This window comes from Carassius gibelio, chromosome B22 (assembly GCF_023724105.1).
Source record: "Carassius gibelio isolate Cgi1373 ecotype wild population from Czech Republic chromosome B22, carGib1.2-hapl.c, whole genome shotgun sequence".
In the NCBI taxonomy this organism is placed as follows: domain Eukaryota; kingdom Metazoa; phylum Chordata; class Actinopteri; order Cypriniformes; family Cyprinidae; genus Carassius; species Carassius gibelio.
Window position 1 is genome coordinate 17,382,306 of NC_068417.1, and position 24,048 is coordinate 17,406,353.

At 34.1% G+C, this 24,048-nt stretch overlaps 3 protein-coding genes across 8 annotated transcripts in view; 1 reads left to right on the forward strand and 2 right to left on the reverse strand.

The window, feature by feature from the left end:
- The window catches only part of LOC127988462 (uncharacterized), a 523,986-nt gene that overhangs the window by 222,346 nt on the left and 277,592 nt on the right, over positions 1 to 24,048 (reverse strand). Inside the window, exons 1-3 of one of the 2 annotated variants that reach the window (XM_052591222.1) lie at positions 4,030 to 4,217; positions 1,521 to 1,853; positions 694 to 1,032 (exon numbers count right to left, since the gene is read on the reverse strand). In XM_052591222.1, the coding sequence (XP_052447182.1) occupies positions 694 to 1,032; positions 1,521 to 1,853; positions 4,030 to 4,069 (712 nt within the window). In that variant the 5' untranslated portion in view covers positions 4,070 to 4,217. Of the gene's footprint in view, positions 1 to 693; positions 1,033 to 1,520; positions 1,854 to 4,029; positions 4,218 to 24,048 lie in introns of those variants that run through there. The other variant, XM_052591221.1, reaches the window with a different exon arrangement.
- The window catches only part of LOC127988497 (hepatocyte cell adhesion molecule), a 278,315-nt gene that overhangs the window by 131,090 nt on the left and 123,177 nt on the right, over positions 1 to 24,048 (forward strand). Inside the window, exons 3-4 of one of the 5 annotated variants that reach the window (XM_052591289.1) lie at positions 4,779 to 4,942; positions 5,148 to 5,459. In XM_052591289.1, coding sequence (XP_052447249.1) covers positions 4,779 to 4,942; positions 5,148 to 5,459 — 476 coding nt within the window. The other 4 variants (XR_008161689.1, XM_052591290.1, XM_052591288.1 and 1 more) reach the window with 4 other exon arrangements.
- On the reverse strand, positions 7,640 to 16,005 carry LOC127988503 (uncharacterized). The gene is made up of 5 exons (XM_052591305.1): positions 15,672 to 16,005; positions 12,193 to 12,531; positions 11,469 to 11,591; positions 9,714 to 10,046; positions 7,640 to 8,151 (listed from the first exon to the last, which is right to left on the reverse strand). Exons 1-4 carry the CDS (start codon positions 15,769 to 15,771, stop codon positions 9,739 to 9,741), a joined length of 870 nt encoding a protein of 289 aa, XP_052447265.1. The 5' UTR covers positions 15,772 to 16,005; the 3' UTR covers positions 7,640 to 8,151; positions 9,714 to 9,738.

Below are 24,048 nucleotides of genomic sequence, written 5' to 3' on the forward strand. Positions count from 1 at the left end.
GACCGTTGTTTTGTTTTGAACTCTCCCCTTCACATCCGCATTTGTCACTTCTGAGCATCGCATTTGTAACGCAGAACTCATACGTCATCCACCTGGAGCTGCTTCTCTGTGCAACTGTTGGTGCAAGCTAAATTAAAGTGATTATTACATTTTAAATATGGTTATTTTCTTAGAAAAATGCTTTGATTCACTACAGGAGTGCCCCCCCCCCCCCAACCCTAAGCCCCCAAAGCTGTGTAAGGCACTTTTTTTTTTTACTATGGATGGATGCACATTATTTCACTTCATTTGGACTGATGCACCCCAACACCCGCTTTTCATTTTTGGGTGAACTAACCCTTTAACTCCAGGAATCAGAATCTTTCTTGGAATTTACAGAGTTCAAATTTTACTCTGAGTGGCTTAATACAAAAGGTCCTGGTAAGAAGGTATTTATATTAATGACTGTGATAATTACATGCGAACATTAAAAATGGAGAAGATTAAACTTAAAATATTTTAAAAAAAATTATATGAAGCTATAGCCACTCAAGTCACTATTTATCACATATCTATTTACAGGTATCAGAAATTGGTATTTAATTGAAATTTACATTTAATTGCACATAAAATGAGCGCTTTTGTATCACTCTGACTGATTATTCACTGGCAGCTAATAAACAATTATATTCAATTTTAAATTGAGTTACTCACCACTGACAGTAACAGTGAATCTCTTGTATAAAGTCTGTTTGTTGCTGCTGATCTTCACTTTATATTCTCCAGAGTCTGTGGTTCTGGTGTTTGTGATGGTCAGAGATCCAGTCTGATCCAGCTTCAGTCTGTCTCTGAATCTCTCATCAGTTTCATCATATAATGATGAGCTCTTGGCCTCTATATCAGCTTTAGCTATGAGTTTTCCTTCATCTCCAAACCTCCACACTATCAGCTCATCTCCTTGTATTTGAGGAACATGAAGAGTGACAGGATCTCCCTCCGTCACTGACATGAGCTTCATTTCAGTTACACCAGCAGCAATAACAGATGGAGACTCTACAAGAAACAGATTCATAGACAGAGATTAAACTAGAAACACTGTTACTGGCACTGGAATACCAAGGTTTACAGTTGATTATTTTATAATATGGTTACTAAATATGACATATGCAGATTAATAAAAGTCATAATAAAATAAAAAAGTAATAATAGGGTCCGTTTGACATGTAGAACATCAGCTGGCTTACTAATTTGATTGAACATGAGGCATCTATTTTCATATGACCACAGAGGAACTTTTTTTATATCCCTGAACTTGTCAGTGTTCAATTACTTTCTCTATACAACAAGCAATCTTGTTTTGAATCGTTTCAATAAAGTTGCTTAAGGAATGGAAATGTGAGGATATTTAGTACAACAGCACTTTGAATCTGTTTATTTAAGAATAATGCATAAATAGAAACTTGAAAACATTCAATTATTCAGAAATATATATATATATATATATATATATATATATATATATATATATATAATATGCTCACCATAGACAGTAATCTTGAACATAATATATGAGGTCCCACTGTTGTGGCTGACTTCTGCTTTATAAAGTCCAGAGTGATTAGTTCTGACGTTTGTGATGGTGAGAGATCCAGTCTGATCCAGCTGCAGTCTGCCTCTAAATACCTCATAATCTTCATATAAGATATACTTTCCATCAATCTGAGCAATGGTGGAACCTTTCTCTCCAAACCTCCACAGTAGCAGGACCATTCCTTGTATTTTAGAAAGATCAGGGTTCAGAGTGACAGAATCTCCCTCCATCACTGACACACTCTTCATTTCAGCTTCAGCTAGAGCAATAACAGATGGAGACGCTACAAGAGTCACAGACAGAAAATACATATACTGAACACTGTTACTGGCACGAGAATACTAAGTTTAACAGTTGATTATTTAATTTACTACATGCAGTATGACATATGCAGATTAATAAAAGTAATCAGTTTGACATGGACAACATGGTTGTGTCATATTCAACATTTAAAAAATAAAACAATTGAAACAACACAAACATCATGACAAATGGTTCAGCACAGGGTATCTTCATCTTGAATTATTGCTAAAAATTTCTGTGTTGCACTTTTAGGGTTAACAATGCTTTGCTCAGACTGAATATATGTTGATCTAGGAGAAAAGCTTTTGCTCTTTTGCACATCAATGGACTGACTATAATTTACAAGTCTCTCAACTGTATGTTGTTCCTTGAACACATAACCTAGTAAATAAATGTATTTGCTTTAATGTTTTGATAAGCAGCGACTGTAATGGAGTCAGATCACATGCTGTCAGTTCTGCACGTCATCCTTCAGCTGCTCTTTGTTCTGATTACTGGTTCAAAATAGAAGCAGAAGTTTTCAGTCTTGTGCAACACACACACACACAAACACACACCCACACACACGCACGCACACACACACACACGCACGCACGCACACATTCACACACACACACAGTGTGTTATCTCTAACCTTCTCTCAAATTCACTGATCCACCACACCACACAACTTTTTTTGGTTCATTATTTAACATTTTGTCATGTCTCGAGGGGCTGCAGTAACGTTCATATGACAGGAGCATTTGTTAAAGTGATAACCACTGATGGCTTCTCATTATTATGCTTATAGGCAAATGTACATAGTTTGTAAAATGGTGCTTCACTTTCAATGAAAAATAGCAGCCTAAAGTATTGCATTGTAGAGTGGTCATGAATAGGCCTGCTTTACAAAGTATTATAATTTAGATGGGGTTTTAGTCTGTAAAAAAATAAAATAAAATAAAACGGCGTTTGTTTTTTAAACCGATATAAAGTTGGTTCAACATTTGATGTTTCGTTAATTTTGTTAATTCTTTAACGATTTAGCACAATGACAAGAAACTGTGTTGTTATTGTTTTCAAATTTAGAAGAGAACACACATTGTGTTTTCTTAGTTTTAATCTGCCTTAACAAATTATAACTGATAGACCTTATAACGTAAATGTGCAGGTCAGGGACCGTCTGCAAAGTGCAAAACAAAGTGAAAAAAGCCATTATTCCATCTAAATGCTTCACTTGGGAAATGTATACATAATGAATCTCAAATCAAATGGGTGTGTCTTATTATTTGTTCTTAAAAGAACAATAAGATTTGGTTTTATTCACAGAACTGTAGCACAACTAAAGTTATTGAAATGTACCAATTGAGAAAAAGCTTGCAAAGCAAGTTTGACATGCAGAAGTTTAAATACATTAATTCAGAATGCATACAGTTTGATATGTAAACGTCAACGGATGTGTCTTGTTACTTGTTCAAAGAACAATATTTACAACCATCTTTTACTTAGTATGTAAATCAGAATGCATACTATTGAATTAAATTTGAATCTATTAACACACTCATTTTTAAAACATACAGTATTTCAACTTAACTTAAATGGGTGTGTCTTGTTACTGGCTCCTAGAAGATCATTTTGATGGTGGTTTCAGCCACAGAACTAAAATAGAACACACCCACTGAACTGGTGTAATAAACTGGTTGTGTAATAAATTAATTTATATAAAAAAATAGATTTTCAAATTCAAGTCAAAACAACTGCAAAACAACACTCTTCGCCAGTGTTGTCTTATTTGTTGAATTTAAATAGCATGTTTTCTGTATGTGTGTATATATATATATATATATATATATATATATATATATATATATATATATATATATATATATATATATATATATATGGTGGGAAAAACTATCGTTTTTGTCATTATCATGTACTTTGTAGACGGTCCCTGACTAGTCTTTATGTGTCGCAACAAATCGAGGAGGATTAAGACAAATAAACTGCGACGTGTGTTCAGTTCTACGTACTAATGCTTTTCAGATAAGCCATTTTTGTACAATTTTACCCATCCACTAAGAATTTATAGATGTTTTTTTTTTTTTTTTGCGGCTGAATATCTGTCTTATATCCAACGTCAATGGTAATATACAGAGAACTGAAGCCATATTTACCAGCCAGATTCCATGAGAACAAAAAGTAGAAAATAAACATTTTCTTCAGCAGATCTCCTAACAGTTTCACAAGAGGAATATGACAATGATCAGGTCCTGACACTCTTGAAATGTTGAATGCAGCTGTTGTTCTGTAGAGAAACTGTGCAGTGAGTGTGAATAAACTGTAGGTCAAACGGTGTGATCTGGAGAAGTCATATTGAGTCGGTGAAGGGAGGAGCTGCTGGAGGAGTTTCTTCACTCACTGCAGATCTTCACTAAACTACTTCACTTCAGACCGACAGCTTCACTGGCTTTATGAACAATTCAAGGTTTACTATCACAGTTCTGTTGTGAAGCTGCCTTGCAAACTGCTGAAGAAATGATCATTTACATTTATTTGTTTTCATGGAGTCTGGCTGGTGAGTATCTGCATGACTTCAGTTTTTTTTATATTAAAAGTTGGCCACAAATATAATTCTGTTATTTTTTATTCCATCGTTTATTTTGTCTTTAATATTAACGTTCTATCTGTCTAAACTTACTGAAATACTTCTGAGAAGAATACAAACTTTCAGAAATGATTTTACTCAGTAATTCTGTGTTTTTTCATCAGGTGTGTTTGGTCTTGAAGAAGTGAAGTCAGTGACGGAGGGAGAATCAGTGCGTCTAAACTCTGATCTTACTGAAATACAGAGAGACGATGAGATGACTTGGAAATTTAACAACATGATGATAGCTAAACTCAATGTGAAGGACAATACGAGCAGGTTTTATAATGATAGTGCTGAAGGGAGATTCAGAGACAGACTGAAGCTGGATCAGACTGGATCTCTGATCATCACAAACACCAGAACCACAGACTCTGGAGAATATAAAGTTACCAGAAAAAGATCAAAGATCCCACTCAACATCTTCAATCTCACTGTCTACGGTGAGTAGAGAATTACTTATCAGGATTTTTATACACATCTTTGGACAATAATCTCTTTTAGAATTGATGATATAATATAAGTGTTTTTTCCTCATAACTTACTCAACTTACATTCTCTGCAACTTTATTTACATCTGAAATATCAAATGGCAATTATCACATCATATTATTTTACTGAGTTGTATTTATCCCCTTGTGTTTTTAGCTCATCTGTCTGTTCCCGTCATCACCAGAGACTCTTCACAAAATTCATCATCATCATCATCATCATCATCATCATCCTCCTCATCATCACAGCAGAATTGTTCTCTGTTGTGTTCAGTGGTGAATGTGGGTCATGTGACTCTCTCCTGGTACAAAGGAAACAGTTTATTGTCCAGCATCAGTGTGTCTGATCTCAGCAGAAGTCTTTCTTTACATCTGGAGTGTCTGGATGATTTCTACAGCTGTGTGGTGAACAATCCCATCAGAAACCAGACCACACATCTCAACACTCAACTCTGTCACACATGTTCAGGTATGTCTGTGATAATATTTAGTGTTTATGAGCACATTCACTCACAATAACAACATTCTCCTTCACATCCTCCAGACTCTGTATCTCTGATAGTGTGGATCTCTGCAGCTGGTTTTCTGTTGATTGTAGCTGCAGTCGTAAAACAATAGTTTACAATAATAGTAACAATTGTTTCTGTTATATTTTGTTACAGTTCAGACCCGTGATAGAGAGATCACTTCTGCTGATCCAACATTTTACAAAAAGACATAAATCAGTAAGAGAATATATTTCTGTCTATGATGTTTCTGTATTATTTTAGCAGTGAGTCCAATTCAGGTGTGTGTTTAATGATCTACTCTGCTACATTTATATTGTAGGGTCACACAAGTCCATCAGAGGCTTTACAATATTGTCACATCACAAACTGTAACGTCATCCAAGACTCATCTATTCTCTCCAAAATGGGAAATTATATTATAGGCAAATTATAGGCCAATTTTAACCCAATAAAAATATTTAATCAAATAAAGAAAGAGAAATACTGAAATATTACCTCCATATGTAACCGTATAAATTCATATGAAATCTCCACGTTGTATGGATAAAGACTGGTCTGTTTGTAGATCAGCAAATTTAAAGCAAAATGCTTTTTATATAAACATGCTTCTTTTAGCCCATTTAAAACTATATTCCAATATATTAGAGTATACTTGTCAAGAAGAGAACACAAGTTATTGGTAAATAAGTCAGTGGATGTTTGTGTTTTCTTTCAGAGAGCTACAGAGCAGGATAATGTGGTGTACGCAGGAGTCTCAAGACGCTGATCAACTCTTGAACAAAATGTGATTCTGTTTTTTGATTACTAACTTTATCCCAAACGCAGAGACATAACCCCATATTTTTTTGTGAATAGAGATAAATGCCCATTAAATGTCATTTTGTCATAGTTACACACACATTTGAAAAAAAATGTTTACTGTTAGATTATATCACACTGTTTCAGAGAATATTTTTGTGAGTTTGCCTGTCTGTGCTCTCTCTCTCTCTCTCTCTTCTGTGCTCTCTCTCTCTCTCTCTCTCTCTACTCTTATCTCTCTCTATCTCAATGTCTACACACATCCGCACTCTTGTATATTTCCTCATGAGTTCAGATGTTCAGAACAGGACGGGGGCTATAGGTCCGAAGGTTATTGAGTTTGGTCTTTGCCAGATGTGCTCCTAATATGGTCAGAACTTCCTGTCCATGTTCCCATTTTATATAACATACAGATGTAATATGTATACTACGGGATCTAGAAGTAGCAGGAAGAAAAACGCTTTGTTTGTTGGACATTCCTATTTGATGAAGTGTACAGTTCTTATTGGTGATCCCCTACACCCCTGACAGTGTATCTGTATATTCTACTGATGTTATAATAAACTTTGAAGAAGACAATTGGCTTCATGTGTATAATTCTTGGGCCCATGCACGAACTGAGAATAGTCGGACAGCATTGATAAAGATGAAGAGGTGAAATATATTTTTAACAATTACAAAAGGACATTTTCACTGTGATGTCATATAACTTTTATATTTAAGAATTACAGACAGGACTGGACTGGAGTTCAAACTCAGCCCTGGAAAAATCACGCCCATACGAGTTTCCTTTGAATGTTTTGCTGGGGTTAGTGTCTTAAAATAGGACAGAAAGAAAGAAAGAAACAAACAAACAAAATATATATTATTGAAAATACTGCATTTCTTCACATAGCAATGCACATTTGACAGTGAAACAGATTTTGAGCTGTAGAATGCAGTAAAGTAAATGAAATCTTGATGCATGTTTGTATTTGTCAGTTCTTGTTTGTTGTTGATGAAGAGTTGAAATTAATTAACATGACGAGTTATGCTACAAAAGAAGAAGCAGCCATTTTTCCCCCGAAATCTGAAAGAACGTAGTGAAACTTATTTTCTTTTAAGTCGACAGTAACTTTTTTCCCTTTTATGCACAAGATCTGAAACTATAATAGTGTGTTAGCGCCATCTGCTGTTTGCATTGACCACAAACTGCCTTTTTTTCTTCATCAATCAACAAAGCTGCTGGAATGGACAACAACAGGAACAGTTTTATAAAATCTAAAATCAACAATAGTGTATACAACACTGTAAATAGAAAAATAAGTTCAACAATTTATTTCGAATAATGACTTACCAAAGGTTTGTCTAAAATATTTAATAGTTATATTAATATAATATGAAAGTAATAGTTTACAGAAAAAAAAAAATATGCGTGATGATGATGAAGAAGGTCACATGATGCGATTTCAAGTTTTTCTTTCTCTTTGTAGAGTTACAAGCTCTTGGTGGATAATGAAGATCTGTAAAGTTGCAAAGACTAAAGTCTCAAATACAAAGAGATATTCTTTATAAGACTCATCCATGCCCCCCGAAAAGGCTCATTCTAAAAAGGCTATAAAATTACAGTACAAGTCATTATAATCAGGAATTATGTCCCCACTGGATGCAACAAATGATTAATTTATAATGGGTTTTGTTGGTTCTGTCTCGTCTTTCCAGGACACAAAGCATCACAGTTTGTTAAGGGAAGTAACATTTCTGTCACACGCTTGAGGCGTTCGACCAATCACAACACACTGGATAGCTGGCCAATCAGAGCACACTGCTCATCCTCTTTATTCATCAGTGGTTTCTCTTCAGTTGATTCACTCACTGTGGAATATAAAAGAAAAGAAAGAAAACAGAATGAAAAAGAAAGAAATAATCACTTCTGTTACATCTACATCTACACATGGATGATGTTACAGCTCCACTCAAGAGTCCCTATACATGCTGAAAACAACAGAACATGAAACAAAATATGATGACTGTTGTTTTACAGATGTGCAAGCTGACTCTATTGAGTATATCACTCAAAAAATTTGATTTTGAGAGGCCAAAAGCATGAATGCAGTTAATGACCCAATAATTAAAGGGGTCATTGGATGCCCATTTTCCATAAGTTGAAATGCTCCTTTAGTGTCTTACTGAAAAACCTATAACGTACTTTGGTTAAAATTTCTCAATGGTAGTGTAAAAAATAAAATAAAATAAACATAATTTTTTACCCTGTCAAAACCGCCCCGTGAGAATACTAAATTGAGCTGTCTTCCAATTGTTTTATGTATGGATAAATAAATACAGACAAAATTACATCAAAATGCACGTTTTGGTGAATATGCTAGTAAGCACTGTTGGTTAGGCTGGTTATTTGGTTATCTGTATAAAACATTTTTAGGAAGAAGCTCATATTAGCAGCAAGAATTGTGTTTCCAATAATTTATTTTCTTTAATATTATAAAAAAAAAAAAAAAAAAAAAAAAATAACAAGTGTAGGCCTATTTTGTGATGTGAATGTCCCAAGGAACAGGAACGGGATGTGAAAATGTCAGATAAGCGTTCATGTAATATATTTTGGTTGCATTTGCAGGTTAGTAAAAATGTGGATGGTTCTTTAAAATAGATATATAACATCATAATATCGCTCTATCGATCGATATACTCCTGTATCGAATCAAATCGTAATGTAGAATTTGTTTTAGGTATCGGCAAATATCGTATCGCTGGGTATGAGAATCAATTTTGTATCGTATCGTGAAGAACCATCCAATTTACACCCCTACTAACTAGCACATTATTAGGAACAGCTATTGCAGAGACTCAGAAAAAAAGGTCTTACTTTTAGAAAAAAAAAAAACAGACTAATATGCAAATCTCGTAAAAAAATGTAATTGCTCTTTTCGGTCTGTGTTTTGTAATGTGGCAGTTACTGTTCGTACACAAAAGCGTAAATTCAAACGGTAATTAGATCACAATTTCGGAATATTCCTCCATAAAGAACAATAACTATAAAGATATATTAGTTAGCATCCACACACAAATATTGTTCTGTTCAGTATAAGAGCATGGCGCAGTTTTGTCATTTCAAAACTTAAACGCTCAAGCTCTTCAAACCAAGATGGATTCTGTTGGCTGTCAATATTTTTATCGCTCACCACCAGGAAAAAATTATTTAGAAAAATTATTCTAATTATATTGTTCTGTATCATTATCATTTTAGTTGGGTAGACTCTATTCTTTTGAACTTTTAAAATATTTCTTTATTGTTATCTTCCATGGTGTTAGCATAATTTATTGTAGTAATTTAAAAAGGGAACTAATTAAAATGAAAAACATTCGAATCTAAAAGTATATTAATTGCGGTTCACCCAGTACATGATTATTCTTCTACTCACCAGTGACAGTAACAATGAATCTCATTTATTCAGTTCTTCTGTTTTTGCGGCTGATCTGTAGTTTGTAGAGTCCAGAGTGAAAGGTCCTGATGTTATTGATGAGGAGATCTCCAGTCTTCGTATTCAGCACCAGTTCACTTCTGAATCTCCCATCAGCAACATCACATTCAATATAATCTTGATCTGTATCATCTTTTTTACTGGTCTCTTTTCTGAACTCAGTGAGTTTGAGATCCTCAAACCACCACTTGATCTCATCCCCTCTCTGTAGTTCAGTATCAGTCTCTAGATCGACAGATCTCCCTTCTGTCCCCAACACCATCTTTTCTTCAGCTGTCACAGTGGCACACGGAAGCAGAGAACAGAAATATGTTCATAAGATCAAGCTTAAATTTACAAAGTGTATGTTTTAGCATGTTGTTAAAGGGGTCATATGATGCGATTTAAATTTTTCCTTTCTCTTTGGGGTGTGACAAGCTGTTCTTGAATCGATAAGATCCCTAAAGTTGCAAAGACTAAAGTCTCAAACCCAAAGAGATCTTCTTTATAAAAGTAAAGACTCATGCATGCCCTCCTGAAAGGCTTTGTTTAAACACACCCCCCACATCTCTATGTCACTGTGTGGGAAGATTTGCATAACACCGCTCAAATGTTCATGCAAATAAAGAAGGCATAACGTTTACTCTTGCTGTTACTGCCACCGTCGTGTTGTGGAGACAGTGTTTGGTTGTGAAAGCAAAACTACTTCGTTTGTTCTTCCAAAAGAGGACACAACTAGAAATCAGTGGTTAAGTTGTATTTAAAACACTGTTCCAGAACGGTCCACCCCTATATATTCAGATGTGTGCAGAGCATTTTACAGAGGACTGTTTCCTGAACCTGGGAAGCTGTGCACAAATGCTGTTTCTGTGAAGTGGGCCAATTCCAGCTTTGCAAGAACAGTCTGGCATTTCTGACTCACAGCCTTTAAAGGGTTAGTTCTCCCAAAAATGAAAATTCTGTCATTAATTACTCACCCTTGTGTTGTTTAAAGCACGTAAGACCTTTGTTCATCTTTGAAACACAATTGAAGATATTTTTGATGAAATCTGAGGGCACTCTGTCACTCCAGTAAACAGCAAGATAACTGCCATGTTCAAGGTCCAGAAAAGTACCAAGATGATCGATAAAATAGTCCGTGTTAGATACGCCCTCTTTCTTTGTGTGAACATTTGGGCGGTTCAATGCAAATCTTCCCACACAGTGATGTAGAGATGTGGAGGTGTGTTTAAACAAGCCGTTTTAGGAGGGTGTGCATTAATTTTTTTTTTTTTTTAAGAATATCTCTTTGGGTTTGCAACTTTAAGGATCTTATCTATTCAAAAACAGCTTGTAAGAAAAAAGAAAAACTTGAACTTGCATCATATGTACCTTGGCAAACATAAACAACAAACTAATGAGCAGATAAGAGGCGACAGATTCATTGACACTTGACATTTCTTTTTCTTGTTTTACATCTACATCTGTGAGGTGATATGAAGAGTCCAGGCAGAACAGCTAATTCAAAACGGCCAAAAGAGAGCAGGATTATGATTTTAGGACTAGTGCAACCTGTGCGGTAACAGATGTTATTAAACACTGCAGTAAAACAGTCATTAGAAGATCTTGTGGTAACAAAAATAACCATTGACTATGGAAAATCATATTACACATTCAAACTCTACTGTGTCATGATAAAGCTCATGTTACACTTGCTGTATGAGTTGAAACACTTACCCATTAAACGCTTTGGATCACAGATTCTGTGGCGATAGTAAAAAGCAACAGCAGCTCCAGCTGCAGCTATCAGTAAAAGAGTAACACATATTCCTGCAGTAGCACCTGAAGACCATTCTGGTACTGTAATGATAAAGAGAGACAGGAACAAACACTTTAACCATCAGCACTGTATAACATGAGAAGATCTGATAACTACATCTCTATTAATGATCCTTAAATTCATTTTAACACTGAAACAGTAGGGAAGATTAAACTATTAAAATAGTGTAACATTATTATCAGAAATCCGAGTCTGTATTTATCACATATTTTAAGCTTAGATTTCTTCTGGGAAAGAAGTTTTGAGCTCTGAACGTTAAAGTATAAAGTCATGAAGTTTATTTGAAAAGGAAAATCTGATTCCTCATGATTCAGACATCATCACATCTTCTGAATTACAGACAGCTGATGAACATTCAGATCTGAATCTTTCTAGAGCTACTATATAAAATCAACATCTGTTCTGAGTATCAGTCATGTGATCACCTGTGGACCAATCACAGCTGTGATGATAATCAGAACAACAGCATGACTGTGATATCATGAAACTAAAACTATGATAGACTGCTGAACACAGTGTAGCTAGTGTTTTGTTTACTGCACCTTAAAAATCTGTTTAATTCAATTTCATTTATTAAGTAATACACAAGTGAAAACAACTTATTAGAACAAGTATACTCACCTAAAACAGTAACAATGAAATACTTCTCTGAGTTTCCAGTAGTTTGGTGGTCGACCTGTAGCTTATAAAGTCCAGAGAGTTCAGTTCTCATGTTCTCGATGGTCAGAGATCCAGTCGTTTTATTCGGCTGCAGTCTGTCTCTGAATCTCTCATCAGTGTTACTTAACCAGGAATCATCGTTATAAATTGCAGCAATGACTGGACCTTCAACTCCAAACCTCCACACAATCTTATTAATTCCCCATATGTGAGTGAGATCAGGGTTCAGAGTGACAGAATCTCCCTCCATCACTGACAGTGACACGGTCTTCTCTTCTTCTGTTTCAGCACCAAACACACCTGAAGAACAAACAGAAACAGTTTCTCAGAGATTAAACTCACAGAACATTGTACACATAATTTAGTCTCGTCTTATAAACACAAGCTAAAAATAAAGATTTTTGCAGTCCAACAAATAAATGAGAGAAAACCTAATTCATTTATCTAGAATCTATGGATTGCATGTATTTATTTAGCAGACACCTTTATATAAATCTACTGGATTTGTGAAGTGAAAATGTTAGTATTTATTTAGTAAAAATATTAGCAGAGTATTGTAGTGCCCCTCCTTCAAAAAAACAAACACTTACTATAAGGGGTCAAAATAAAACCTTAATACAATATAAAAATAAATAAATAAATTGTAATTCAATTGTATTATTTATAGATTAATAAAATGTTAATGTAGTTGTCTGATTGATGTATATATATATTTTTTTTTTATTACATTATGTATTTTAAAAGTGTTATTCAATGAAATCATATGACTATTATTAATAATAAACAATTGCCTAGTTGTTTTATATAATACATTTTAATTCATGGAATCTACAATATTAAGTCAGATGTGTTGTTGGTGGCGAAGTTATTACCATATTAAAACACGTTACTGTCAGGAGTCAAAAAAGTTTCACGGTATTATGAATGTAGCTGCCTGTAAGTAATGCACGGGCTTCATCTTTTCTCCGCACTGATGTTCCCTGATACACTGTAGCCTAGATGTTCATGTGTATTCAGCCGAACAAATGAAGTGGGAGAGAGCGAGAGAGAGTCACGTGATTATACTGCCTACAGCTTACACCATAAAATGCTTAAAAATAAATAAATAAACAAATAAATAAAAATAAAAATATATATATATATATATATATATATATATATATATATATATATATATATATATATATATATATATATATATATATTAGTGGTGGGCCGTTGCTATGATGACTTTCACCTTGATATTTTATATAACTGACGCGCTGAGGCCAGCCTAAAAAGATGCTCAGGACAGTTGACGGGCCACTGCTGCGCATCGTCACAAAAGCTTATCTTTTTCATGTGTTTACGCTTGTCGATTTAAACATTAATAAAGCATCCAAACACAAGACACGGAGAAGCTGAACAGAGTAGCTGTCCTCGCGCGCTGTTTTCGGTGCGGAGAGAGAGAGAGAGAGAGAGAGAGTGGCGTATCACGAACAGCGACACTGAACCGAGCTCACTTCTGCGAAGTTCTCCTCGAAGTCCCTCCTGCACCCGAACGAACAAATACAAATCGCAGTTTGAACAAACAAAAAGATGTTAAAGAGCCCAATTCAGTTCTCACGGTGTTCTGGTGTTCAGGGCTCACGCTGAGAAAGGCGTCTCGAGACGCTAAAAATAAGCGTTTTCAAGTGTTTTGATCAAAACACTTGAACATCGAATTTGCTTATTTTTGCTCTTGTGTCGACAAATACATACAAAATATGTCAAAATATCCACCTTGGAAATTGTGCTCGAAAAACTGTCAGTTATTTCTTAAGTGAAAGTAAACAGTTGAGGAAAAAATGGGATGTGTATTATATTGGATGCGTTCATCGACTCTTAAAGTTAAATTTAGCTACTGCTGCAGTAATGTTAATCCAAGAAAATGAAAATCACTCACTGCTTGACTGAATTACTCTGTAGTTTTAACAGTCAAACCAAAAATTATTCAGACACCAGATATAATTTTTGATATATATGACAAAACTGTAATAATGTGAGAAATGTTGAAGGTGTCTGAATAAATGTAGGTTTGATTGTATATTTCATTTTACTATCCAGTGCTATTTTACATTTAATTATTTGGTTTCTGTACATTGACACCTACAAACTTGAAAAAAACTTAAACATTGGTGTGAAACAGTAAGGTTGTTTGCACCTTGTGCAATGTGGAATTAGTTTACAGCTTTTTTAAGCACTTTGTGATGCATTTTGGAAACAGGAGATGAGCCCCTTTTCTAATGCACCGCCTAGCTTGATAAACCCCTTCTCAAAGACTTACTGTTTGTCAATTTTATTTGGGTAACACACATATTCTGAATGCCTTCGGCAGAATTCGAATGAGCCATTTTAATCTAGATTAATCTAGATTAACTTCAAGATCACAGTGAGATTAATCTAGATTAACTTCAAGATCACAGTGAGATTAATCTAGATTAAAAAAAATTATCTATGCCCACGACTAATAAATAAATATATATATATATATATATATATATATATATATATATATATATATATATATATATATATATATATATATATATATATAGACCAAAAGTTTGGAAACATTAATAATTTTTATGTTTTTGAAAGAAGTTTCTTCAAAAAGGCAAAAAAAAAAAAAAAGAAGGAAATATTGCGAAATATTATTACAATTTAAAATAATTGTTTTTAAATTTATTATACTTTAAATTATCATTATTTCTGTGATGCAAAGCTGAATTTTTAGGATCATTATCAAATGATCCTTTAGAAATCATTCTAATATGATGATTCATTATCAAAGTTGGAAACAGTTCTGCTGCTTAATATTTTTTCAGAACGTGATAGATTTTTAGGATACTTTGATGAATAAAAAGTAAAAAAAAAAAAAAAGAAGCTATGTTTTTAAAATATAAATATTTTGTAAAAACAAAATTTCTTTATTTTTTTTTAAATAAGATCAATAATTTTATTCAGCAAGGATGTGTTAAATTGATAAAAAGTGATAATATATATTATTAGAATTTTTATTTTTATTTTGAATAAATGCAGTTCTTTTTAACCTTTTATTGATTAAATATATTAGACAGCAGAACTGTTTCCAACACTCATAATAAATCAGAATATTAGAATGATTTCTAAATGATCATGTGATAGACTGGATGTTACATGTTACACTGAAGGCTGGAGTAATGATACTGACCCTTGGGGTAAGATGACCCACCCAGACGTCGCATAGAAAGCCATATGATGTTTTTTCAAAAATAAATATTTTATACGGACTAAGATTCTCTGAAGAATTAGTCTAGACTTGTTTATATGACGAATGTGATCGCTGTTAATATCATAAACGCCATGATTTAAAACTCTTACATTTCTGGCGTAAAAGTTAAACTAAACATGTTATAAATAAGCAGAAATCGTACACTTACCCCACATCAGTAATAAAAACAGCCCGGTACTGAAAGATATCTTCATATTGTTGCAAATTCCAGCGACATTTCGATGATTTAATATATTTTCGATGAACATAGATACACACCCGATGGGCGGCGATAACTGTTCCCAAAGCCACTAAACTGCTAGATTTTATACCAACTATGACTGACTAATGCGTTTATTCGTGTGTTATATAATACATAAATACATATAAGTTTCTGTTCACAAATCTGTCTGCTCGTAACAAATCGCAGCAGACCGCTATTTAACTCCTCAAAAGAAGACTTGTCTTTTTCTTCTTGGCGTTTAATGGAGGATGGCGTTCAACTGTTAGATGCATTACCGCCATCTACTGATTAGGAGAGTGAATCAGGCCCCTACAGGAACATACTATTGGGGCCTAATCTTCACTAAATTATATCATGTAATCCTGTGTCCTTTAAACAACGCATTAAAAATTACAAGTTTTTATCCCCTGCTGTTTTTCAAATTAAGTTTTTCTTTATTTTCCTTGAGGCCATCAATCATCTATTTCTCTTCCTGGAACCACCACCACCAATTCCTGTTGATTCTGTCTCTGGGTTCTTAGTAGGCTACTGTCAGTAAAGATTTGAGTATAGTTTTTTATATACTTCTGCAACGTGATCATTAAACAACCCAACCAAATCAGCACACAATGCCAATCTACCTCTGGACATTTCATCTTCCATGGGGCCATGACTGAATTGTAGAACTAATTTTCCTATCAATCACCCCAAGATCTTTTGCTATTTTGTTCCCTATATGACCAAAGTTGTCCTTTTTACTTCTCTCTTTCATCCAACATTCCTTCAGCGTTTTTTTTTTTTTTTTTTTTTTTTGTGGGATAAAAGTCATTGTGCCTCTGCAAATTCACCCAGTAGATTTCTATCAGACGCTTCGTTCTTCTCCTAGCTCTACCAGTATAGCGGAGACAGGCGATGTCTTACAAGCTCCACTACACACTCACAGTGCCTGAGTCTGAATTACATCCAATTCTTTTTAGATGAGATCTAGCTGCTGATGTAAACACTATTCTGCCATAGTCCACTGTAGATCTATTTAAGGCCACATCAATTATTTTCAGTGACTGGCAACTTGCACCCCATTCTCTATAACCTTAGTATATTATGTGATCTGTGTTTGATCAGGAAATATCAACAGACTTATAGCAGTTAATTTTTCTCACTAAACTCTTATTAAATGTCTTTTACATTAATCATAATCTGAGAAGGATTCATGAAATGGTCTCATCCCAGTAATATTGAGCTTTTAGAAACATCCACATAAAATACATTAATTATACTTATTTTTATTTTCATTCACAGTGAATGTAATGGCTCATGGTATGTATTCCTCTCTTGACTTTTGTTTTGGGCTGTTCGTCCCTGAACACAAAGCATGTCCTTCTTCTTTGAAGAGCATTCAGCAAATATGTGTCTGATGAAATAAATGTATTTTCTAGGAAAATATACACCTGCAAATATTTGAATATATATTATGTTTTATCAGTGATTGCTCTCAGTCTGATTAATGAAGATGATGTTACTTTAGCGCCCTCTTGTGACTGAAAATGAAAACAGATTCAGTTTTAACTGATACTCAGTGATGTTTTAGGCTTTTGAACACTGATGGAAGTTAATATGAACTTATTTGAAGTGTTTGTATATTAACTAATATCCAGAAAGTCTGTTCATTAGTAATATTTGAAAAGCATCAAGTCAGATATTCTGGGTATCCAAGACCAAGTTTATCTGTCTGAATGAGGAGATCCTAAAATCTAAAATAGTGGATTACGCTCATAACACATGACTTTTCAAAAGTGTGTTTTCCTTTTCTCTCTGTAGTTGTGTGCACAATGTTGATGGGGACACAGGTTCATTCCAGAATGATTTAAATAGTTTTTTTTTTTTTTTACATCTTTCAGAAAGTGGCCAGCTTCAGGTGTTTTGCCCATCACAGCGGATGAGAATGCATGAGAAAGAAGTAAATTAATAATTATAATAATAATAATAAACAAACAAACAGCTGTTGGATTATCCAGGTAACAAAAGAGTATTGAGAATCAAGTGTGTAAACTTTTGAAGGTGTTTTTTTTTTTTTTTCTTGTGGACTCTATGTAAACATATTTTATACTAAATATCCTATTCAGGTCATTAGGCCCCACAAATAAAAAATAATAATATTATGTTTGGTCACTCTTGCTTTGGTAAAATAATTAACGTTTTGCAGATACTGCAACGTTTATGTACATTTTTGATGAGAACTATGACATTTGTTAAAAATAGATACTAGCTAAAGACCAATGTATTTTTCTTTGTTTTATTTTTTTTTTTTTACTGTAAATAATGAATTATCATGACGATTTATGCTACAAAAGAAGAAGCTGCAATTATTATTTTTTTCTCCCCAATTCCCTATTCATGAGGAAAACAACCCACATAGCAAAGGTCTTCTGGCCCAGATCCGGGCCACACATGACTTCTCCCTTGGCCCAAGTACCACAAAGAATGACGGCCCGGAACTGGCCCAGAACTGGATTAAAGACTCGGGCCACACATGGGCCATAACCGGCCCGAATCTCAGCCAGTTAATCAGCCTTAGCTGGCCCTTAAGTAAACCAGGATCCCCGAATCTGAGCCACACCTGAGCCCTATATAGCCCAGACCCAAGCCAGACAGCAAGCAGTGTCAGCTCAGATCTGGCCCGAAAGGATTTCACACAGGCCAGATGTGGGCCGGATACAAACACTATATTGAAAAAAACACTATATTGCTGTCTGGGAATTTTAATATTTCATATTATTACCTTGTATATTACTATGATCGCAATTATACATTTTGTGACATGCTTTAATGTACACACAATCTACACTGAAAAAAAAAAAAAAACAATAAGGAAATTGACTATAATTTGGAAATTATAAATATACGTATCTAAGTTAAGTAAAAAATAAATAAATAAATAAATAAAACAATAAGTACATGTAACTTGACCTGTTAAATTGTATTGAGTAAATTTAAATTAAATTAGACAAAAGAAATTGCACTGTAAAACCTGAAAAGTAACTTAGAGTAAACAGATTGCCTCGTTTTAAACAAAGTAAGTTTTAAAACATTGCATTTAAGTAATTAAGTGATTAACTAAGTGCTGATTGAGAATTAGTGATGAACAGCTGCTGTTAACAAACAGAATCACTGAAGAAAAGAGAAACACAAGAACTACTACAACTGACTTCAGACACAGCCTTAGATGAAATCAACTGAAATAAAATACATGAAATCTCTCAAGATCTGATTAAACAACCCACAAACAGCATCACCAGCTCCACTTATTAATAACCAGACTGACTTTATTTCTGTCAGACGTCTACAGAAGATCTTATTGAGAATGAACTAAGGTTTAGATGTTGATTTATTGTTTCATTTGAAGTAACCATGTTAGAGATCAGTGTTTGCTTTAGTTGGGCTCCTGACCCTTGTTTTCTGTCTTAGTCTTTTCTCTGGCTGTTATAACAGTGTGTTTCTAAAACATATTTGTTGTAACTCCAAAACCCAGAAGAAATATCCTTAGGTGTTCACCTGTACCTAGGTGTAGGTTGTTATATTTTATAGCTGTGATGATAATTATCAGTTATTGATCTGTACAGAGTCTAATCTCTGATGAAACAGGTGTTGTGTAATTAGTTGAAGTGATTATAGTGAAAATGATTCGAAGGGCCAGTGGTTCGGTGATCTTTAGTTAATATAAAAAGGACTTTCCAAACACTTTTTACACATACATTTATCTTTTATGGCATGAATTGGTCAAACACAGACATAAATAATCAGAATATGAACCTCTACAATGGTGACAAAAAAACACACACTGCAGTGCATGCTGGGTACTATTGTAGTACAAAACTCATCCATGGCTCCCAGCATGCTCTGCAGCATTTTTTTTTTTTACGGTCACCATTGTTGAGGTTCATATGCTGATTATTTATGTCTGTGTGTGACTTCTTAACAACATAGAAGACCAAACTGTTTGGAAAATCCTTTATAATATCAGTTTATCACAGAACTACTGGCTCTGAAACACTTTTACTATAATCTATCTAAATAAATAACATCTATTTCATCAGAAATTAGACAACGTACATCTCAATAATTGATGATTATCATCACCAATATAAAGTATAAGGTACAGGTTAACACCTGATTATATTACTTCTAGGCTTTTGAGTTACAACAAATATGTTTTAGAAACACATGGTTATAACAGCCAGAGAAAAAACTAAGACAGAAATCAAGGGTCAAGAGCCCAACTAAAGCAAACACTGATCTCTAACATGGTTACTTCAAATGAAACAATAAATCAACATCTAAAACTTAGTTCATTCTCAATAAGATCTTCTGTAGACGTCTGACAGAAATAAAGTCAGTCTGGTTATTAATAAGTGGAGCTGGTGATGCTGTTTGTGGGGTTGTTTAATCAGATCTTGAGAGATTTCATGTATTTTATTTCAGTTGATTTCATCTAAGTCTGTGTCTGAAGTCAGTTGTAGTAGTTCTTGTGTTTCTCTTTTCTTCAGTGATTCTGTTTGTTAACAGCAGCTGTTCATCACTAATTCACAATCAGCACTTAGTTAATCACTTAATTACTTTAATGCAAAGTTTTAAAACTTACATTGTTTAAAACAAGGCAATCTGTTTACTCTAAGTTACTTGTCAGGTTTTACAGTGCAATTTCTTTTGTCTAATTTAATTTAAATTTACTCAATACAATTTAACAGGTCAAGTTACATGTACTTATTGTTTTTTTATTTTTTTGTGTTTTTTTTTTTTTTACTTAACTTAGTTACGTAGATTTATAATTTCCAAATGTGTGTAATTTACTTGAAAAATGCTTTTGCAAAAACTTGCCAAATAAAAATTAAGTAAATTTCCTTATTGTTTTTTTTTCAGTGTAGATTGTGTGTACATTAAAGTATGTCACAAAATGTATAATTGCGATCATAGTAATATACAAGGTAATAATATGAAATATTAAAATTCCCAGACAGCAATATAGTGTTTTTTCAATATAGTGTTTGTATCCGGCCCACATCTGGCCTGCGTGAAATCCATTCGGGCCAGATCTGAGCTGACACTGCTTGCTGTCTGTCTTGGGTCTGGGCTATATAAGGCTCAGGTGTGGCTCAGATTCGGGGATTCTGGTTTACTTAAGGGCCAGCTAAGGCTGATTAACTGGCTGAGATTCGGGCCGGTTATGGCCCATGTGTGGCCCGAGTCTTTAATCCAGTTCTGGGCCACTTCCGGGCCGTCATTCTTTGTGGTACTTGGGCCAAGGGAGAAGTCATGTGTGGCCCGGATCTGGGCCAGAAGACCTTTGCTATGTGGGCATGACGCAAGCTTCTAGAAGCACATAAGTCTGAAGTAATGCATTTAGGTAAAGGGGTGCAGAGCCAGTGTTGGTTTTGTATGCAAACATCAATACCTTGAATTTAATGTGAGCAGCAATTTGTAGCCAGTGCAAAATGATAAACATATACACATAATATACACAGCACACTCATATATTATGTGAAAAAAAGAAAAAAGAAAAGAAAAAAAGGTTAAATAAATGTATTTATTTATTTTGGATGCGATTCATGATCAATCGTTTAATTATTAAATATTTCTGAAAGGAAAAAAAGGAAAAAGTAATATTTAATAATATAATATATCAAATTTGCGTCAGCTCTTCAGCACGTGATTAATTCTAGCCAATGAGAGCAGGAACTGCCGGAACTCTGCATAGTTAATGAGCTGTCATTCCGACTTCAACTGATACCGACCAGCTCCGCTCAACCAGGTAAGCTTTTTAAATTTCTCAGTTAATTTCTTAATTTTTCATTACAATTTGTAAAATTAGTCAAAATAGTTGTGAATTAATTATTTAATAGGAATTAATTGACACATTTTAATTTTCATTAACAATGTTGCTAGTGGTTTTTTTTTAATGACCAACGGCAGACTTCCGATCGTTTTCTGAGGTAACACAATATGGTAATTTATCCTTTCAAATTGCAAATTAATTCATTAAATGAACATTTATTTAAGTCCATTGCGGTGTTTATTGGGTTTCATTTCCTTTTCTGTCTTCTTGTTGTTTGACAGCGAGCAGTAACGTTAGGCCTAACGTACATAACGTAGTCTAATGGAGTTAGGTTAAGTCCGTATAATGTCTCTTATAAAGTCCTTAATAGCAACATAAACGAAGATTAATATAGCATAATACAATACCTCTGCTAGATACGCTTATCAAATCTCGTTATCATTAATGTATGGCTGTTCATAACTGATAGATTTCTCTTGACTGTATAGTTAATTTGTATGTACATTCATTCATACAAACCTATGTAATATTTAAGTGATAATTTCTTTTTTCTCCCTTATCCATTCTCAGATATTAAACCATACACCATATATTATTATTTTTTATTCTTTCTATTCTAGTCCTGATCGCAGAGTTAAGGTCCAGTCTCAGTCCTGTACTGCTGAAGCAGCTTAGGTCTTCAGGGTCATCACACACTTCAGACAGGTGTGTGGACAGACTGGAGATAAACTCTGCACACTGTTAAAAATCGCTGTAAAAAACGGCCAAATTTCGACAGTAAAATACTGTTTTTCATTAAAACAGTGCATTCTGGGTAATATTCATCGTTTTCGAGAAGTAGCCTGCTGCTATATATCGTAAATTAACAACGTTCAAATTAGACACTCAGCGGCTGTGTTTCAAATCACACCCTACACCCTCATTCACTATTCCCTACATGAGTTTACTAATATAGTCCACCTGACAGAGAGAATGAACACTAATGAGTGAATTCAGACAATGATCAACAGCTGCTGTTAATGAGTAGAATCACTGAAGAAGAAAAAACATAACAAGACAAACACATTAAATACAACTGACTTCAGCCACAGCCTTAGATGAAATCAACTGAAGATTTAAACGATCAACAAACAGCTTCACCAACTTCACACATTACTAACCAGACTGACTTTATTTCTGCCAATCAGAGAACAGAGATCAAAAGATCTTATTGAGAATTAAAGAGATTTAGATGATAATGTTACTGTTTCGTTTAGCGTCACCATTGTGGAGATCAGTGTTTGCTTTAGTTGGGCTCCTGACCATTGACTTTTACACTTTACATTTTGTTTTATTGCTGTATTTGTATCTTTATGATGCATCTATTACAGCAGTGTTAATTTTGATAGTCAAGTGATTATGGTTGTTTCTAACAGGCATGATCTACTAGACTGGCTTAAAGTGTTGCTATAATAATCAAATATGAATTTGGTGTTGAAATATTTGAGTGAATGACACTTCAATTTAGTAAGATTAAAAAGTAGTGTGATAACCAGTATTTATGGATTTAACATCTAGTTTTAGTTAAAAAGTATTTCGGGCAGCAGTCCCCACAACTAGTGATGGGATTTATGGCTCTTTGAGGGGATCCGGATCTTCGCGATCCGTTCCTTTCAAAGAGCCGTTCAAAAGAATGGCTCTTTTGGCTCTTTTTAAATATTTAGTCAGTTTTAAGAAGCCAGCTTGGGGGCATCTCAGTTTATCCTGGAAATAATCACTGGGAGGTATTATGAGGTGAGATTTGTTGTCAAATAATTAAAGTGCAGATATCACACACCAATATCTGAGTTTGAATTATTCTGAAATATTGATTATTACCTCATTTCTCATGTGTCGACTATATTCCATAGGGTTGCACAAATCCCTCTGCTTAGACAGTGACATCATTATTTTGATTTACCTTTAGTACAAAGTGTGTGTGTGTGTGTGTGTGTGTGTGTGTGTGTGTGTGTGTGTGTGTGTGTAAAACTATGCTGACTTATGTTATTCATACAATACCTACTCACAAATAAACATAAAAAACAAAGCCGGCTGCAATGAATCTCTGTGCAAAACAGCTTTTACTACAAACACTTCCACACAAGAACATTGTTATCACACAAGAACATTTTGATAGAAAACTATATTTTTTTTAAAGTAGATAAAATTAGAATAAATAAAATGGAAATGTCTACATACTACATACTATTACTACTGTAAACTTTGCAAATAGGACATCAGCCCCTTCAAGTCAATGAACAATAACAAAGTGGGCTGCAATGAATGTCTGTGGAAAACAGCTTTTAGTGAAACATTTCTATACAAGTACAGTATCACAAAAGAACATTTTTAATGATTTTAAAATAAGTTTTAAATGAACACAAAATGCAATGTAAATGCATGCACAACTAATAACTAATATCATCACGCTATAAAGGGTTGGCCTGCACTGGGTGCGCCCCTCCCCCTATAACT

Excerpts from the sequence above, each read along its gene's own strand:
- LOC127988503 (XM_052591305.1), bottom strand. The coding sequence starts at position 15,771 with ATGTTCATCGAAAATATATTAAATCATCGAAATGTCGCTGGAATTTGC. Across the intron at positions 11,592-12,192 it reads TTTCATTGTTACTGTTTTAG|TACCAGAATGGTCTTCAGGT; the intron begins GTGAGTATACTT and ends TTATCATTACAG. Across the intron at positions 10,047-11,468 it reads TGATCCAAAGCGTTTAATGG|CTGAAGAAAAGATGGTGTTG; the intron begins GTAAGTGTTTCA and ends CCACTGTGACAG.